The 20,498-nt window shown below is 48.3% G+C and overlaps 1 protein-coding gene across 1 annotated transcript in view; it reads left to right on the forward strand.

Annotated features, from left to right (window-relative positions):
* FBXO10 (F-box protein 10) overlaps positions 1-20,498 on the forward strand; it is a gene marked incomplete at its 3' end in the record, with an annotated part of 49,693 nt that overhangs the window by 7,650 nt on the left and 21,545 nt on the right. The window contains exon 2 of the mRNA XM_080708807.1: positions 18,809-19,399. Coding sequence (XP_080564933.1) covers positions 18,809-19,399 — 591 coding nt within the window. The remainder of the gene's footprint in view (positions 1-18,808; positions 19,400-20,498) is intronic.

Consider the following 20,498-nt stretch of genomic DNA (forward strand, 5'->3'; position numbering starts at 1 on the left):
GTAATACTACCAACTTGCCTCGGGTTGTAAGTGCTGGTTACAATGACCTGCACAAAGCACTTGACATTTTACTAAGTCTCCAAAATGCCCTTCCCTGACCCCTCAAGGTTGCCTTGAATTTGTATGAGAATCAGGCCTGAAGCCCAGTCTGGGGATTCCCCGCCCCCTTCTCCTTCCCAGGTGAACTGCGGTGAACTCAGGGCCGGGCCCAGAGAGAGAAAGCGAGGCCCTTGTGGCTCCGCACCCCTCAGAGAGCCCCTCAGACGCCCCACACTTCATCAGAACTCAGTGTTCTGGGTTACGGCATCAGATTTCAAAGCTGACAATGAGAAACAGCTGGTTATTCTCAGGATGGAGAGAGCTGAGGTTTGAAGCAGCGATGACGAGCGCAGCTGGGACGTGTGTGGACGTTTGTCAGTTTTAAGCTTTGTCTCAGTGCCAAGCAGACGCATATGTGTGCGGGTGTAGGTGTGTGTACGGGGCTCACTGGCCTTCCTATTTTCCTGTCTAGCACCTGAGAACAGTTTCAAACTAAAGTCCACAAAAGTAGAGCATCTACTTTGATTTGAGGATTTCAAGTCCTTAACGCATTACAGTTGCTCAGTTAATACAGTTTGCATTTACTTACGCTGTTGCTTTGTATGCTTCATAATGTTGAGGGGATTTTTTTTTCTTTTTTTCTTTTTTCCCTCCTGGTACCAAATAGGGTTCTAAGCTGCCCTAGGTCTCCCCCCCCCAACACTTCTAATTTTTTTTTTTCGTTAAAAACTAACCTTCTACCACTTTAATATTAAAATGGCTACTCTAAGCTCAGCAAGATGGCAGACACCTGTAAACCCAGCACTTGGGAGGCTGAAGCAGGAGGATCGCAAGTTCAAAGCTAGCAACTGTCTCAAAATGAAAAATAGAAAAAGGGCTGGAGTGTAGCTCAGAGTTAGAGTACCCCTGGCTTTGCTCCCCAGCACCAAAAATAAAAGAAAATAGCCTATTCTGGATAGGAAATGTGTTTTTTAAACACACTAACTCTGTCCCCTTGGCTAAGGGTGTCTGTGTGTCTTTCTTATTGGCCCCTTGCATTCCTGGAGCTGCAAGCGGACTGAACTAAGAACTGGCTGGAGGGCCCCCTCAGGGCTTTTGCTGATGCTGTGTCCTCTGCCCACGGTCCCTTTCCTCCTTCTGTCCTCTGCATGCCCCAGTCCTACCCACATCTCCAAGACCAGCTCAGATGCCCACTCTCCCCTGGAGCTTGGCTTAGTTAGTAATAGTCCTCGTGGTGACACCGGGCCTCGATGGCTCTGGCTTCTCTCTTCCTTAGCAGAGTGACCTGGTAGGAAGTCTCTTATGTTGGTTCCCTCAGGGGTAGTTCCTTTATCTGTAAGAAGACACTACTACTTTAAACCAGTGCTTCTCAAAATTATTGGGTGCACACAGGCTCCCTGGTTTTCTTGTTAAAATGCCAGTGCTGATCCAGGAGGTGTGGGGTGGTGTGTGCCAAGGTCTGGCATTTCTAAAAATCCCCTAGGGCCCTGGTAGCACACTTTAAGTTGTACAGCTTTGAAGAGCTGTTGAGAGAATAAGATGAAATAATACATGAAAAGAACTCAGAACTGTGCCTTCCAGACAACCGTGCTTAGGGAGTGACAGCGGCTGCTGGCTTTGTTACCGTCTGTGATTACTGGCTGGTTTCCCTAGCTGGAAGTCACATTTCTACCACCCCTCCGTCCTGGGGACTGAACTCAAGAGTGCTGAACCACCGAGCTACACCCCGGCCCTGTTACATTTTTCATTTTGAAACAAGGCCTCAGTACGTTGCTAAGGCTGCCCTCAAACCTGCGATCCTCTTGTCTTCACCTTAAAAGTAGCTGGGACTACAGGTATGTGTCACCACACCACGTATTTTTATTCTTTAAACAAGGGTTCCCTCTATTAAGGAACTGTTTTCCCCTTTTACTGAGTTTTGTAGTATTGGTTTGTTTGGGTTTTTTTTTTTTTTTTTTTTTTTTTGGTGGTTCCTGGAAGCCCTTCTACCTCCGGGCTACACTCCCACACCTATTTTATATTTTTGAAACAGGGTCTCTTAAGCCAGCGCGGCTGGCTTCGAACCTGCGCGATCCTCCTGTCTCCGCCTCCCAAGCGCAGGGATTGCAAGCCTGCGCCACCACGCCCGGCTTTTGTTTTGTTCTGTTTGGGCATCAAACATTCTTTGTCTCCTACTAGACCTGAGAGCATCATCTCTGCTTCCACACCGACTCTCTCCACCTACCATGTGGTCTACTCCAACAGCAAGTGTTGGATACAAGCTTGGGTTTTACTTATAGTTTTACTCCACAAGATCTGTGTGGCAGGAGGGAGTGCATCGGAGTGCATAGTTAATGTCCCAAACAGTATCGTGAGGATGGTTACACACTCATTCAATATTAGCACCTGCAGGCCAGGCAGAGCTCCAGGCAGGATGCAAAGCAGTGATACAGGGTTTCTGCCCTGAAGAAGCTTACATTTTACTTGGGGGAGATGGGTAACAGAGGAAAACATATTATATACAGAGTTCTGTGCTCCCTGAGGGCAAAGGGTGTGTTTAATCCCTCTGGGTGAACTTCCTCAACCTGGTGGTCCAGCCCTGTGACAGTCTGCAGCCCTGGCTCTTCATGTACCACCCCAAGGGTGTAAATCAGTACTTTTTTTTTTTTTTGGCGGGTCTGGGGATAGTACCCAGGGGCATTCAACCTCCAAGTTACACCCCTTGCCCTATTTTTTATTCTTTATTTTGAAACAGGGTCTCACTAAGTTGCGGAGTGCTCATTAAGTAGTGAGGCTGTCCTCGGACTGCAATCCTCCGGTCTCAGCCTCCTGAATGCTGGGATTACAAGCATGCGCCACCACGCATGATTAGTGACTCAGTATTTCCTCACATCCCCGTCCCCTCCGCCAAGTCCACAACTCCACTCACACGGCATTAGTGAACTGCACGGAGGTGTTTGTTATTGTTGTTGATTGTGGTACTGGGGATTGAACCCAGAGGTGTTTTACCTCCTAGCTACAGCCTCAGCCCTTATTTTATTTTATTCTATTTTTTTGAAACAGGGTTTTGCTAAATTTCTAAGGCTGGTCTTGAACCTGTGACTATCCTCTCTTAGCCTCCCAAGCACTGGGATTATAGACATGAGCCACCATGCCTGGCTTGGCACAGATGTCTCTAGTGATTTATGGAAGAACCAAAGAAAAGGCTTCGCATTATGCCCTACAGCAAACCACCTAACAGTCTATACCTGCCGAGTCCCCTTTGAGCACTGTAAATAGCAAGGGTTTCCGCACTGGCCCTTTCCCCCACAGATTCTTCAGGAGGACTTCTGTTCCTGACCCCACCTTGCCCACCTGTCGTGATGCTGAGCGGTGCAAGGGAGACAGTCAGGAAAACCCAACAAAGCAACACTTTATTCCACTGCCTTCCACAGACAGTCCTGTGGTGGTTTCCCAAGGGTGTTCGCGCCCCCTCCCTCCTCTAGGATTCCTCTCGGTTGCGTGCCCTTAGGATGTCAGACTGGCCCGGGATGCGGTCCTCAGGCCTCTCCTCTCTCCGCCCTGTCACCAGGGATCTCATCTTGTGCCCTGGCGTGGAATGTCCTCCAGGTGTTCAAATGTCACCCTCCTCAGAGACCTTCCTTGATAACCCGCCCTAAAATAGCCTGCTTCGTCTCTCTGCATAGCATTCGTGTTAATATTTGTTTAGCGTATGTCTGCCTCTGAAGGGAGGGACTCCGTCTTGTTTGCTGCCTTTCAATACTTGGAACAGTGCCGGGCACATATGCAAACAAAGATAGCTTGTTGAATGAATGATTTTTCCTTCAGGAATTCTCAAAATCTCCATCATGCGAAGCGGGACAGCCATCTTGAGCCTCAGCTCAGCGGTGAGGAAGCACGCTCTGCGGATTAAGGGACTTGCCGCACGTCACAGCCAGGAAGCAGAAGAGTGTGCTTGTTGAGAGCTGTCTTATGGGGCTCCCCTCCCAAGGGGGGCCTCTGCCTCTCCCGCTGAGGCTGGGGACACAGAGGCATGTGGATAGTCCAGTGGGAGGCTGGGAGGGAGCCGCATAGAAACCTGAGCTCACACACAGGGAGCGCAGTCATGGAAGAGCGGCAGGCCGGCCCCAGGTCCCCACTCCCAACATTGTTTGTCCAGGTCTTCACTGGGGGACATTTGTTAGGCACATGCCCCAGTGGCAGAAAGGAAGGGTAAAACTTGAAGAATACAGTTTTTAAAAAGTGTTACCTGGTTATAGAATTCCCTGTTGCTTCATGGATCCCCACGGATTAAAGTAGAGATGGAGTAAATAAGCCAAGTGGAACAACAGGAAATGTGACATTTGAGTACAAGGAAATCCTCGTCTGGGCACAGATTGGGTCCCCAGGGACAGCTGCTGTCCTCGCTCTAGATTCAGACCCCTGGCGTTGGGGACACAGGCCGACGTGATGGAAGGCGAGTCTGAAGGATCGAAGCAGTCTGCTGGCCACACCCTCCCAAAGGCCCACTGCTGGCCCTTTTGCCTCCCACTACAGGCAGCTTCTCGGAAGCCCAAGAAAACTGCAGCCCCATAGTTCCTGTGCCAGGTGCCATCATAGGGGACCTGCTGACAACATTCCAGTTCTTAGGAATGTGCTAGTATTAGATCATGTGCTCGGTGCTTGCTGTATTCCCTCTGAGTTGTGGTATCTAGTGCACCTTACTAAAGGGCTCTTGTAGGAACCATGAGAAACTCATCTGGAACAGAAATTGGCAGTGCTGGGTGCTATGGGCCATCACATGGGCTCCATGTGCTGCCCAGGTTAGACACTGTTACATAGTAAACTGGGCTGGGCTGGCATTGAGGCAAACTGCAGTTACTAGGGCTGGTGGTGTGATTTGGGCCTCTATTATATCCCTCCTAAGAATTGGAAGTGTGTGTGTGTGTGTGTGTGTGTATGTGTGTGTATGTGTGTGTTTACTGGGGATTGAACCCAGGCACATTCTACCTCTGAGGTATACCTGCAGCCCTATTTTATTCTTTATCTTAAAATAGGGTCTCACTAAATTATGGAGGGCCTAAGTTGCTGAAGCTGGTTGCCAGCCTGGGGTCCTCCTGTCTCAGCCTCCCAAGTACTGGGATTACAAATGTGCGTCGCTATCCCTGATAAGAATTGGAATATTAACAGCATGTCCCTGGCAGTACTCTCTTGGACTCTCTTGGTCATTTAGAAGCTTGTAATCCCAGTACTTGGGAGGCTGAGACAGAAGGATCACAGATTGAAATCCAGCCTTATTAGCAACTTAGTGAGACTCCATTTCAAAATAAAAATTAAAAGGTCTGGGGTGTGTGGCTCAGAGGTAGAACATCCTTGGGTTCAATCCCTAGTACTAGAAAGAAAGGGCTGGGCGTGGTGGCGCACGCTTGTAATCTCATACTTAGGAGGCTGAGACAGGAGGATTGCATGGGTTCGAAGCCAGCCTCAGCTACTTAGTGAGGCTCTCAGCAACTTAGTGAGACTCTGTCTCCAAATAAAATATAAAATAGGTCTGGGAGTGTAGCCCAGAGGTAGGAAGCTCCTGGGTTCCATCCCCAGTACCGAGACAGAGAGAGAGAAAGAGAGAAAGTGAGAGAGAGAAAGGGAGGGAGAAAGGGAGGTCTCAGATGGAAGACTATATAGATTAGAGTTGGCTCAACCATACTTAAACACCTGTCAGAGTTGTCCCTTACCGAAGGAAAGAACCTCTCATGGAGAAAGCATCTTGGAGAGCACGCAGTGTATAGTGCTCCCTAAAAGAACAGTCCACGGTTATCCTCAGAGGAGCAAAGAAGAAGTCAGAAAGTAGAATGTGGAGCTGAGGAGAATAAGAAGTAGGTCAGACTCTTAGTGACGATCAAAAGATATTCCTTCCAGATGCTGCGCTTGGTCCTGCTTAAGATGAACTCACCCTCTGGGAGGAAGTGTTTGGATAGTGGGTGGTTTGCATACTTTTGTATGGGAAATTATCAAAATGAGGATGATGGGGTTCTTTTGGTAGCTTTAAACTGAAGCCACCAGATTATAAAGAAAAACAAATAAAACAAAGACATCTGGAAAGGTCTTGTAAGTGAGCTTTTTTATGAGATCGAAAAATTTAGAAAGATAAGTATAAACTATATGGGAACACAGTATGACAGAAACATCTATTTTATGGGAGGAGGAGACAGAATTTGAGCTAGGTTAGCACAAATGGACTATGAGGAGGGTCAGGGCTAGCTGGGAAAATTAAAATATGTGAAGGCTTGATTCAGACAACCATGTGCAAGTCGCCAAGACTTTTGTAGAGATAGCAAAATAACATTTTATTACTTTTTTTTATTACTTGCTAAGTGAGGGAAACCAAGAACATATGGTCATCTCTATCTATAGGAGATCAGTTCCAGATCACGCCCCACACACACATACCCATAAATACAAAACGTGCAGATGATCAAGCCTTTTAAATAAAACGGCATGGTATTCGCATATAACCTTTGCACATCCTATTGTATACTTTGAATCATCTCTGGATTATTTGCAGTACCTAGTACAGTTATAAGTGCTGTATCAATAGTTGCGATATCATTTAGGAAATAATTGCAAGAAAAGTCTGTAGCTGTTCGTTACAGACACTTTTTTTCCCCCCAAATATTTTCAATACCCTGTTGGTCGAATCCACAGATCAGGAACCTGTGGCTTCGGAGGCCAGTTGCAGTTGGAGGAGGGGGGCTTACCGAGAATCAGCTGCAACTAACCCGCTCAGAGTGGTCTCAGGGTCCGAGCCCCTCATGCACATGACACTGGTGAGAAAAGCAACATCCACCTTGGGAAAGAGCACTTGGAGGCAGAGACATGCAAGGCCTCCGAGAAGGGCTGGGGTGAAGTTGGGAGGGATAATGGTGGCCACAGACGTGAAACTGTGAGGGAAAGCTATGCAATGTGAGTCAGACAAGAAAGGGTTGGTGTGAGTTGCCAGAGATGCTCACTGACCTGTTGCTTCTCCCAGTGACCACCCAGCAGTAATCCAGTCAGTTGGAAGTAATAATAAATCATTGCTTATTAACATTTTTGATTGAAAGAACTCATAGCCAGGGGGAATCAGAACTGCACTGTCAGAGCCTGGGTCAAGAGGACCTGGTACTGGGCTGATCTCAATACTTGTAGCTAAGAATGCTCTGTCTTTTCTGTTGTCCTGAATAGTTGGAGCTGAGAAGGGAGTCACCGGCTCATGAGTCTCCAAAGATAAAAATACTCAGTCTTACCTGAAAGAAACTCACAGTTCTGTGGAAGAGATAGATGTCCGCCGAGTAGGCTTAAAAACAAGGACCAAGGCAGCAGAAATAAGCATCCTTAATATCAAGATCATGGTCCTAAAATATTACTTCCATTAAAAGAAACTAGGACAGACGCAGACAGCCTCAGCTACTTAGTGAGGCCCTCTGCAACTCAGTGAGACCCTGTTTCAAAATAAAGAATAAAAAATAGGGCTGGAAGTATAGCTCAGAGATAGACTGCCCCAGGGTTCCATCCCCAGTACCGTAAAAAATATGTGTGTGTGTGTACTTATATGTATATAAAGTTTTTATTTGTCTAGTAATAATTTTTATTTAAAAATCAATTTTTAGCCAGGCATGGTGGCACATGATGTAATCCCAGCATTTGGGAGGCTGAGACAAGAGGATCGCAGTTTGCCGGCAGCCTCAGCTATTTAGTGAGGCCCTTTACAACTCAGTGAGACCCTGATTAAAAATAAAAAAATTCTGGCATGGTGGCACACACTTGTAATCCCAGCATTCAAGAGGCTGAGACCAGAGTATCATGGTTCGCGGCCAGCCTCAGCTACGTAGTGAGGCCCTCCACAATTTAGCGAGACCCTGTTTCAAAATAAAGAATAAAAAATAGGGCACGGGGTGTAGCTTGGAGGTCGAATGCCCCTGGGTTCCATCCCCAGAACCCACAAAACAAAAACAAACAAACAAACAAACAAAAAAATCTCGCTAGATTGCTGAGTCTTGCTAAATTGCTGAGACTGGTCCAAACCTGCAGTTCTCTCCTGTCTCAGCCTCCCAAGTACTCAGATTACAGGCATGTGCCACCATGCCTGGCTCAACTGATTTTTAACAAGAGTGCGAAAGTAATTCAATCCCCCTTTCCAGCACATGATGCTGTGACAGTGGACATCCAGAGGCAAATACATAAATAGGTGTGTGCATGCATGCAAACTACCTAAACTAACTTCAAGCTAAATCTTTCTCACTGATTAAAAACTAACTCAAAACGGCTCACAGGCTTAAGGGCAAATGTAAAAGTATAATTTTTTTTTCTTTTTTTGTGGTACTGGGGCTGGAACCCAGAGGCTTTCTATCTCCGGGCTATACTCCCTTAGTGAAACAGGGTCTCACTAAGTTGCTGAGATCCTCACTAAGTAGCTGGGGCTGGCTTCAAATCTGCGCGATCCTCCTGTCTCAGCCTCCCAAGTGCGGGGATTACAAGTGTGCACCACCATGCCCAGCAGAAATTTAAAATCTTAAGAAAAATGCATGGGAGAAAATCTTCAGGATTTAGAGCTACATCTTAGACAACATCAGAAGCACAATTCATAATAGGAAAGCATAAAAATGTGAATGGATGAATGGATTACAAAACTGTGGGATATGTACACAATGGACTTTTACTCGGCCATTAAAAAAACTCAGTTACATCATTTTCAGGGAAATGGATGGAACTGGAGGACATTATTCTAAGTGAGATTAGTCAGTCACAAAAAATAAGAAATCAGATGCTTTCCCTAATATGTGAGAGTTAGGGAGAAATGGGTCATAGGAGGAACTCTAGATGAAAAAGGAAATTCTATAGAGGAGCAATCAAGACAACCTAAAGGAGGAGAAAGGAGGGGGGAAGAAGGAAAATCTCTAAAACACACATTGTACTTAAACATATCGAAGTCAATCACTGAGCCGAGCAAGGGAAGGAGGGACGGGGAGGGAGGGGGTGGGAATTGGGTAGAGGTTAAATCAGCGATGAGTACATGTTTGTACACACAAGTTTTTTACCTCAATATGATGTATGAATATAATGCACCAATAAAAAATTTAAAAAAAGAAAATAATAAATAAAAATAAAGAAAGAAAATGAAAACGTGAATCACAGAATATATTCACAGATTCACAGAATATAAATCTAGCAAAGGATATGTAAAGATATCTTATAACTCAGTAATAACAATATAACCCAACTGAAAATAATCCCGAGATTTTTTTTTGGCTTTTTTAAAAATTAATTTATTTTTTAAATTGGTGCATTGTAGTTATATATCAATCACATTGGAGTACAAGACTTGAGAGGATATACAAGCACACATCATCCAATTGGCCCTCCTCCAGCCCCCATCCCATTCCCTCCCCCTCCCTCCATCCCACGCTTCTTTGGTGATTTACTTTGATACATTTGTTTATGTACCTCCTGCGTTTTAAAGAGGCTCCGTCCTCCAGTATTACATACCCTCTGATTGGTCACATTAGTTGCTTCACTATAGGGCCCTTTCTATAGCTCAACCTCTTCCTGTTGCCCTTTTCCTCCTAGTTATTGCTGATTAAGAGAAGCGTCTGATTTATATTTTCTGCGATATTTCTCTGTGCATGCTGTGTTGCAAGTACCGATCCCACTCTTGATGGTCCCAGTAGTGGCCTGGCTACCCAGTGGACTGATCCAGACCTCGCTGGCTCAAGCAGCTGCCTTGCCTCATAGGAGACCCCAGTTCTGGTCTCGCTGGCCCCTGCACTGGTCTAACCCCTAAGCTGGCTTTGGTCCCAGCCTTGGAGGCCGCAGGAGTGAACTTGCCTCACGCCAGGCTCCAATGCTGGCCATTGGCCCCTACACCGGCCTAACCCCTTGGCAGGATTCCAATCCCGGCCTCGTTGGCCCCAGCACCGGCCTAACCCCTCGGCAGGTTCCGTTCCCGGGTTAGGAGGCCCCAGCACTGGCCATGTCTCACGGCAGGCTCTGATGCTGGCCTCGCCTCACGGCAGGCTCCGATGCCAGCCTTGCTGGCCCCAGCACCGGTCTAGCCCTTCGGCAGGTTGTTATCCTGGCCTCGGAGGCCCCAGTACCGGCCTTGCCTCACAGCAGGCTCCGATGCCGGCCTCACTGGCCCCAGCACTGGCCTAACCCCTTGGCCGGCTCCGATACTGGCCTCAGAGGTCCCAGCACCGGCCATGCCTCACGGCATGCTGCGATGCCGGCCTCACTGGCTCCAGCACCGGCCTAACCCCTCAGCAGGCTCTTATCCTGGCCTCGTAGGCCCCAGTATCGGCCTTGCCTCAAGGCAGGCTCCAATCCCGGCCTCGGAGGCCTCAGCATCGGCCTTGCCTCACGGCAGGCTCCAATGCCAGCCTCGCTGGCCCCAGCATCGGCCTCACCCCTCGGCAGGCTCCAATCCCGGCCTCGGAGGCCCCAGTACCGGCCTTGCCTCATGGCAGGCTCTGGTGCCAGCCTCCCTGGCCCCAGCACCGGACTAACCCCTCGGCCGTCTCCAATACTGGCCTCGGAGGTCCCAGCACCGGCCATGCCTCACGGCAGGCTGCGATGCCGGCCTCACTAGCTCCAGCACCGGCCTAACCCCTCAGCAGGCTCTTATCCTGGCCTAGGAGGCCCCAGTATCGGCCTTGCCTCACGGCAGGCTCCAATGCTGGCCTCGTTGGCCCCAGCACCGGCCTAACCCCTCGGCAGGCTCTTATCCTGGCCTAGGAGGCCCCAGTACCGGCCTTGCCTCAAGGCAGGCTGCGATGCCGGCCTCACTGGCCCCAGCACCGGCCTAACCCCTCGGCAGGCTCTTATCCTGGCCTCGAGGCCCCAGTATCGGCCTTGCCTCACGGCAGGCTCCGATGCCGGCCTCGCTGGCCCCAGCACCGGCCTAACCCCTCGGCAGGCTCTTATCCCAGCCTCGGATGCCCCAGTACTGGCCTTGCCCCAAGGCAGGCTGATGCCGGCCTTGGAGGCCCCAGCACCAGCCTTGCCTTAGGGCAGGCTCTGATGCTGGCCTCGCTGGCCCCAGCACCGGCCTAACCCCTCAGCAGGTTCTTATCCTGGCCTCGGAGGCCCCAGTATCAGCCTTGTCTCAAGGCAGGCTCCGATGCCGGCCTCGCTGGCCCCAACACCGGCCTAACCCCTCGGCAGGCTCTGATCCCGGCCTTGGAGGCCCCAGCACTGGTCATGTCTCATGGCAGGCTCCAATGCCGGCCTTGCTGGCCCCAGCACTGGCCTAACCCCTCGGCAGGCTCTTATCCTGGCCTCGAGGCCCCAGTACCGGCCTTGCCTCAAGGCAGGCTCTGATGCCGGCCTCACTGGCCCCAGCACCGGCCTAACCCCTCAGCAGGCTCCGATCCCGGCCTCGGAGGCCCCAGCACTGGTCATGCCTCACGGCAGGCTCCGATGCCGGCCTCGCTGGCCCCAGCACCGGCCTAACCCCTCGTAATCCCTAGCTTTAAACAGGCACTTCAAAAAGGAAATCCATGGACGGCCCCATGAAAGTGTACTCGACCTCATTAGTCCTGAGGGAGACGCAAATTAAAACCAGCGATGTAGCCGGGCGTGGTGGCACACGCTTGTAGTCCCCGCGCTTGGGAGGCGGAGACAGGAGGATCGCGCAGGTTCGAAGCCAGCCTTGCGCTGGCTTAGGAGACCCTGTTTCCAAAATGAAAATGTAAAAATAGGTCTGGGAGTGTAGCCCCGAGGTAGAAGGGCTTCCAGGAACCCCAGTACCACCAAAAAAAAAAAAAAAAAAAACCAGCCATGTGCCGCTACAGGGTAATGGGTGCAGATGGTAGCTCAGGGTTGGAGAGAAAGGATAACTATACTATTTTAAATTTGATATGACGTTTACATACGTGCACAGACTGATGCATGCCATCCAGTGAGGTTTCTTTCAGACCTCTGCACCCGTGTGATTAACAGATCAAAATATAAAACATCTCCTTCACTTCCAAAGTTGCCTTTTGTCCCCTTCAAGTTGGTCCACACTTCCTTGGCAAGCACTATTCTGATTTTTCTTTGTTTGATATTTGAGATTAAACCTAGGGGCATTCTACCCCTCAGCTCCATCTCAAACCCATGCCCCTACCCCTACCCCTTTTTGGAAACAGGATCTGTGTTGCTGAAGGCTTCCCTAAGTTGCTGAGGCTGACCTCAAACCTGCAATCCTCCTGTCTCAGCCTCCCAAGTACTGGGATTACAGGCTTGTGCCACCATACCCAGCAGTTAGTTCTGTCTTTGACTTCACCTAAATGGAATAATATACTGTATAATCTTTTATGACTGATTTCTTTTGTTCCAAGCTTGACTTGTTTTATGTCAGGGGAGAAGGGGGAAGGACGCGTGATAAGAATTAAATCTGGGGCATTCTACTTCCAAACTACACCCCCAGCTGTATTTTATTTTTTTATTCGAATACAGGATCTCACTAAATTACTAAGAGCCTTGCTAAGTTGCTGAGGCTGGCTTCGAACCTGCAATCTTCTGGTCTCAGCCTCCTTAGTCCTGGGATTACAGGCGTGCACCACCACAACCCAGCCCCAGTTTATTATTTTTGACAGTCATCTATGTAATTGCTTGTACAATAAAAACTTTATCCCTTATTATACAATAAAAAGTTCATCATCCCTTTTTATTGATAAATAGTAGTTATATGAATATACCATAATTTGTTTAGCCACTCTTCTATTAATGGACAGTTGGATTGTTTCTAGTTGGGTTTTTATTGTTATTATGAATAAAACTGCTGTAAGCATTTTTCATATGTCTTTTTGCAAACACATGTTTTTATTTATTTTGTGTAAATATGAGTGGAATCTCTGGGTGAGAGGGAGGATAGACATCTACTTAACTGTAGAAGAAATGTGCCAGTTTTCTAAAATGATTCTAGTAATGTATGCTCCTACCAGCAGTGTAGGAGAGGTCTAGTTGCTTCGAATCTTTACTGCTTTGATGATTTGGTATTTTTAATTTTAGCCATTTTATAGTGTGTGTGAAGTGGAATTTCATTATGGCTTTAATACAGGTTGAACACCACTAATCTAAAAATCCAAAATCCCAAATGCTCCAAAATCCAAAACTTTGAATGACAACATGATTGCCACAAGTGGAAAATTCCACACCATGAAACTTTTTCATGCATAAAATTATTAAAACATGGTATAAATTATCTTCAGACTGTATGTATAAGATGTATAAATGAATTTTGCATTTAGACTTGCGTCCCATCCCCAAGATACCTCATTCTGTGTCTGCAGATATTCCAAAATCTGAAACGCTTTTGGCCCCAAGCATTAAATAAAGGGTACTCAACCTGTGATGAATACTAAAGATTCTGGGTTTCATGAACTTATTGACCATACATTTTTCTTTTGTGAAGTTTCTGTTCAAATCTTCTGGTTATTTTTATCAGATTTTAGTTGGGGTTTTTTTTGGGGGGGCAGGTCTGGGGATGGAACCCAGGGGCATTCTACCTCTGAGCTACACCCCCTGCCCTATTTTTTATTCTTTATTTTGAAACCAGGTCTCACTGATTTGCAGAGGGCCTCACTAAGTAACTGAGGCTGTCCCCGAACCTCGATCCTCCGGTCTCAGCCTCCCAAATGTTGGGATTACAAGTGTGTGCCACCACGCCTGGCTAGTTGTCGTTATTGTCATTGTTTCAGTCCCCTTTCCCATTACTATGACCAAAATACCTGGCACAGACAACCTAAGGGAGGGCAGGTGTTTGGGCTCACAGTTTCAGAGGCACAGTCCATAGTCGGCTGGCTCCAAGGCAGACGCCATGGCCACATGGCATGTGTTAGAGAGCAGCTCATCTCAGGGCAGCCACAAGGCAGGGGGGGGGGGCAGGAGGTGACCAGGGACAGAAAAAGCTCCCAAGACCACACGCCCAGTGACCTAACTCCTCCAGCCATGCTCTACCCGCCTAAATCACCACCCAGTACATCCACTCAAATCACTCATCCTTCAATGGCTTTACCCACTGATGGGGTTAGAGCCCTAATTCAGGTATTTCACCTCTGGACACTGTTGCATTGCCAACACATGAGCTTTTCCAAGGGACATCCTGTATTCAAACCATGACATTGAATGTAGGTTTTCTTAATATTCTCCATACAAGCCCTTTGTCCTGTATATGTATTGCAAATATCTTTTCCCATTCTATCACTTACCTTTTTGTGTTCTTAATGGTATTTCTTTTTGTGTGTCTGTGGGTCTGAGGATGGACCCCAGGGGAATCTGCCCTATTTTATATTCTTTATTTTGAAACAGGGTCTCACTAAGTTGCAGAGGGCCTCACTAAGTAGCTGAGGCTGTCTGTCCGTGAACCGCGATCCTCCAGTCTCAGCCTCCTGAATGCTGGGATTACAAGCGTGCACCACCACACCCAGTTGTCATGTTCTTAATGGTATTTCTTGCTGAACAGGAAATTTTAATTTTGGCAGACTGATTTACTAACTTCTCCCCATCATTATTAGTGCTTTTTGCATTCCAAGAAATCTTGCCTACCCTTGGGTTAAAAATATATATTTCTGTCTTCTTCCAGAAGCATTACGGGTTTTATGTTTAGGTCCACAATCAGTCTTGAGTTAGTTTTTATGTATGGTATGAGGAGTCCAGATTCATTTTATTTTTTTAATATGGTTATCGAATTGTTACCTGTGAATATCAAGCCTTTATTGGAAGGCTTTTCTTTACTCATTGGATTACATTGACCCTTTGTCGACTCACTGACCCATATGTGTACAGCTCTATATGGGACATTTCCCGGGGCCCACACTCCTCTGTCTTACGGCTGGCACACTGAGGGCACCTAGATTTTGTTCTCTTTGAAGAGCATTAAGTTTCACTCTAGCAGGCAGTTAAATCCCCGCCAGAACTTTTTTTTTTTTTTTTTTTTTATCCTCTCAGGCTGCTTTTATTCTTCCTGTTTGAATTGGAACATGGCTCATTCTTTCTGAGTCTCAGCATGAAAGCTCCATATTGTCTGGGCTGGAATTCCACTGTCTCCCAGCTCTGCATGGTCTCTGCATACCACCTCTTAGCTCTCAAACCCATAGCAGGTGGTCTCTACCAGGCCTGATGAAGCCTCGGCCTGAGCACGTGCCGCCCAGCCTTCAGCCAAGAGACTGCCGGCCCACCGCCCCGCGGCGCCACGCTCAGCCCACCACCCTGTCACGCAAATGCCAGCCTCTCCGCAGCACAGACACAAACCTACCTGCACAGGGAGACGGCCACTGTGCTCAGCCTCCATCTCTGCACCACAGTAGGAAAGAGGCCGGCCGGTGCACGCCTGGAATCCTAGTACTGGGAGACTAAGACAGGAGGATTGCGTGTTCTGGGGAAGCCTTACTAGATGTTTAAGGATTAGTGAGACCCTCAGCACTTTAGTGAGACCCTGTTTCAAGACAACAACAACAAAAACAAGATAGGAGGATTGCAGTTTGTGGCTAACTTCAGCTGCTTAGTGAGGCCTTCTACAACTCAGTGACACCCTGTTTCAAAATAAAGGATATTAAACTGGGCTTGTCATCCCCGTGCTTGGGAGACTGAGACAGGAGGGTCACGCAGGTTCGAAGCCAGCCTCAGCTGGCTTAAGAGACCCTGTTTCCAAATAAAATATAAAATAGGTCTGGGAGTGTAGCCCAGAGGTAGAAGGCCCCTGGGTTCCATCCCCAGTACCACAAGAAAAAAAAAAAAAAAAAAGGATAAAAAATAGAGTTGGGAGTGTAGCTTGGAGGTAGAATGCCCCTGAGGGTCATTTCCAGTACTGCAAAAAATAAAAACAAAAAATAAAACAGGGTTAGGGGTGTAATTCAGAGATAGAATGTCCTGAGGTTCAATCCCCAGTACAAAAAAAATTTTTTTTCTTGTCCTGATCCACTTGTTACTCAGTGCCTAAGAGCATATATTCAGGTGCCTCATATATTTTGTCTAGCCTTATAATTGCTTACGGCTGGAGGGAGAATCCATTTCCAGTTATTCTGTCATGGCCTGAAGAAGTCAACGTTCAGTTTGGGACACAATGAGAAGTTTTTTTGGTTGTTGCTTCTTTTTTTTTTTTTTTTTTAGTATATCTGTGGAACATTCAAGTAGAAACGCCCATCAGGCAGCTGCGTATTTTCCTGTAAAGCTCCAACAGACACCTGGGGCTGGAGGTGCAGGCTTTGTCGTCATAGATGTACAGTGGTAGTTGAAGCCAAGGGAAAGAATGTGATCACCTGGCTGCAGGATGCCTGGAGAAAGGGTGGGATGTTTCTCTCCTAAAAACACCAAGAAAGTGTCGCTAAAGGAAGCGAGACACAGGAGACACCGGTGGCACAGAACCGCCAGGAGCGGAGCGGTGTTCAGCCAGGGGAGCCAGGCCCGGCCCTTCCTCTGAGTGTAATGTCCAGAGCCCAGCTTCTCGCCAGCGCTGCTGACGATCTGGAAACCTCACCTGGGTGATCATTACAAAAGAACTTACATGGCCAGGCTCTGGTACTAATCCATAGAGCTAAAACGCCACCAGTCCCAAGGAAGTTGAGCATTTCTTCCAGCTGTAATGACACCTCTGCTTCTAGCCTTCTTGGGGCTCAGATAACTGACAAGTATAAGCATCATTTTCATAAAACCGAGAGGGAAACCAAGGCCTTGGAGAGGTTAACCATTTGAAAATAAAGTCAGTTTGGGAGAACACCGTGTTTCTAGTTCCGGTGTCTAGTTGTCTAGAGACTGTCGGTTTTCAGACCTGGAACTTGCTCTGCGTCATCTGACTCAACCCTTCTGTGTTTTAGGTGGAAAATTGACAATCCTAGTGAAAGAGGCTGGGATGTGGCTCGTGGGTAGAGAGCTCGCCTAGCATACGCCCCCCAGCACTACAAAAATAAAATAAAAATAAATGATAGAGCCACTGGGCCAGCTCACCAGAAGAGAATCTATTCTTAGAACACAGAGCTATCTGATGGCTTTAAAAGGACAAGGATACAGCTGAGCTGTGGAAGCAAACTGGAGCCATGACCTGTGGAGAAACGGGGGTGCTCCCTTGTTTCTGCCCTCTTTTCTATCTCTGATTGACTCTTTCCTGTGTGTGCCTTCCTCTGCCTCCCCTCTCTCAGGGCAAAATGATCACTAGCTTACGGCTTAGGAAAGAAGGCGTTCATTCCCCATCATTCAGGAAGGAAAACAGCCTGAACCTAGAATAGCAACTCTCATTCTCCTAGAGGGCTCTGTCGCCCAGCTGGATCAGCTGGAGCCAGTCAGTCGCAGCTAAGGGTCGGGGACTCATTTTTCTCTGTGTACATCTTCAGGGAGCCGTGCTTCGGTAATCATGTGGTATAAATCATTGATAAGGGGGAAGGATGTCTTCCCGAGGAAGCGAGGAGGCAGATGGCTGGGTGGCCAGCCTATGAGATGTTTAGGACATTAGGATTACATCAGCAACCTGTGGCTGAGCCAGGACCAAAACCCACACAGTCCTTCTTTCCAGGGGCCCCACATGGGAAACAGTAGCAGTTACTTGATCTGGGAATGAGGCGAGACAGACACCCCATTCTCACTCCTAGTGGTATGAAGAGATGGCAGTCTCTTCCTTAAGAGTCTAGGGGATTCAGACTCTAGGACCATTCGCCAAAGGTTGTTTCCCTGTCTCTGAATCCAAACCCTTTCAATTATAGGTCACAGAAGCCTTACCACAAAGCGAATTTGTAGAAGGCCACGGGAATACCTTACAAAACTGAAGGAAGGACTGTAGATCCTAGGGCATCTTCACATCTGGACTTGGTGGCACTGGGACACATGGGATGAGCTAGCCTGTTTCTCCCTAGATTTCATTTTTCATCCGCCATGTCTACTCATGCCTGCTCCCCTCTCACACCACACAATTGTCTCCACAGGAGGAGAATCTGGCTGCCAGGAATTCTGGGCTCATATCTTTAGAATATCTGACCAGAAGCCAGGTGTGGTGGCACACGCTTGTAATCCCAGCATTTGGGAGGCTGAGACGGGAATATCGTGGTTCGCCGCCAGCCTCAGCTACTACTTAGTGAGGCCCTTTGGAATTCAGTGAGGCCCTGTTTCAAAATAAAGAATAAAAAATAGGGCTGGGGGTGTAGCTCAGAGGTAGAATGCCCCTGGGTTCCATCCCCAGTATGACCAAAAAAAAAAAAAAAAAAAAAAAATCTTACCAAAGAGAAAAGAGAGTCTTCCTTGCTGATGCCAAATGGAAAAATCCCACAGAAGGGTTCTGATTGAGGGGAAGGATCCTCCGATTGGCCAGGTCCTGTTCACCTGCTTGTCCCTGGGGTCAAGTGGTGGTATTGGGGATGGAACCCTTCTCTGGGCTACACTCCCAGACCTATTTTATATTTTCACTTGGAAACAAGGTCTCTTAAGCCAGGGTGGCTGGCTTCAAACTTGGGCCATCCCGTCTCTGCCTCCCAAGCGCGGGGATTACAAGCGTGCGCCACCACGCCCGGCAGCAGGGGTAATTTTAAGAAGGGGTCAGCCGGGCACGGTGGTGCACGCTTTTAATCCCAGCATTTGAGAGGCTGAGACTAGAGGATCATGGTTCACGGACAGCCTCAGCTACTTAGGGAGCCCCTTCACAACATAGTGAGACCCTGTTTCAAAACAATAAACAGACGAAAAATAGGGCTGGGAGTGTAGCTCGGAAATACAATGCCCCTGGGGTTCCATTCCCAGTACTTAAAAAAAAAAAAAAAAAAGAAGGGGTCAATGAGCAGGGTGGACAAACCCTGTTATTTTGTCTTCCTCCCAGGTGACTATGGAGGCTGGCGGCCTCCCCCTTGAGCTGTGGCGCATGATCTTAGCCTACCTGCACCTTCCCGACCTGGGCCGCTGCAGCCTGGTGTGCAGGGCCTGGTATGAACTGATCCTCAGTCTCGACAGCACCCGCTGGCGGCAGCTGTGTCTGGGCTGCACCGAGTGCCGCCACCCCAACTGGCCCAACCAGCCCGACGTGGAGCCTGAGTCTTGGAGGGAGGCCTTCAAGCAGCACTACCTGGCCTCCAAGACGTGGACCAAGAATGCCCTGGACTTGGAGTCCTCTGTCTGCTTTTCTCTGTTCCGCAGGAAGAGGGAACGACGGACTCTGACTGTTGGGCCCGGCCATGAGTTCGACAGCCTGGGCAGTGCCTTGGCCATGGCCAGCCTGTATGACCGAATCGTGCTGTTTCCGGGTGTGTACGAGGAGCAAGGGGAAATCATCCTGAAGGTGCCTGTGGAGATCGTAGGCCGCGGGAAGTTGGGCGAGGTGGCCCTGCTGGCCAGCATCGATCAGCACTGCTCCACCACACGCCTGTGCAACCTTATCTTCATGCCGGCCTGGTTCTCACCCATCATGTATAAGGTGGGTATCACCCCAGAGAGATGCCACCCGGTCCCGGCCCCAGGGGCATGGCCCCTCTCACTGGGTTTCACCTTTTGTTGGACCCGAGAGCGCAGTAGTTATTCCTATACACATGCTCCTGCGACCCAGACCAGATCAGAATGGGCACAGCTGTGTCTCTATCAAAGCTGTGTTGGAAAACAAGGCTTGGGCCAAGATTTCTTGACGTTTTTCCCTTTCTAACTAGACTAACTGGATCTACAGGTAGGGCAGCCTGGCGGGAAAGCCAGGATGTGGCATGGGAAGAAGAAGCAGAGAACGTGTTAGCAGCTCGTGGCAGGGTACCCGCACTGGGAGCCAAAGAGAGCGGAGGCTGGGCAGGAGACGTGGCCTCCAGCACACAGACCCCACCCTGTGCAGGTGAGGGAAGGTCGGGCTTTTACCAGGATTAGCTCCTTCTCTAGGGTGACTAGAGAAAGGATGAGGAAATATTTGTCCAATACATTCCTTCCATGAACACAGAACAGAAGTTGTGTTTGCAGCAAAGCACTTATCGAGGTGTTGGTAGTTCCTGGCAGAACAGCTTATACATTGCCTAGAAACTGACTATAATCTTTATTTTTTTTTTGTGTGTGTGTGTGGTACTGGGGTTCCTGGAGGCCCTTCTACCTCCGGGCTACACTCCCAGACCTATTTTATATTTTTATTTGGAAACAGGGTCTCCTAAGCCAGCACGTGCAGCTGGCTTCAAACCTGCGGGATCCTCCTGTCTCTGTCTCCCAAGCGCGGGGATTACAAGCGTGCGCCACCACGCCCAGCTATAATCTTTAGATTACATACCTATTTGAGAAAAATTAGATTGCCTCTATTGCTACAAATAACAACTTAATTGTCTGTCATGTTTGTAATGATCATTACGCCACCAGTCGTTTATGATGTGCTCTGCATGTGCCAGACATACACTCCACAGCTTCTATCTCACTTTCTTCTGCCTACAGCCCTGTGAGATGGGTAGTGGCATCTGGCTTTATATATGAGGACATTGAGGTTCAACAAGATTAACTGACATACCCAGGGTCTCAGAAGTAGTAAGGGACAGACCTAGGATCCAAAGCCCATC

Source organism: Muscardinus avellanarius (genome assembly GCF_963383645.1).
Source record: "Muscardinus avellanarius genome assembly, chromosome: 13".
NCBI lineage: Eukaryota > Metazoa > Chordata > Mammalia > Rodentia > Gliridae > Muscardinus > Muscardinus avellanarius.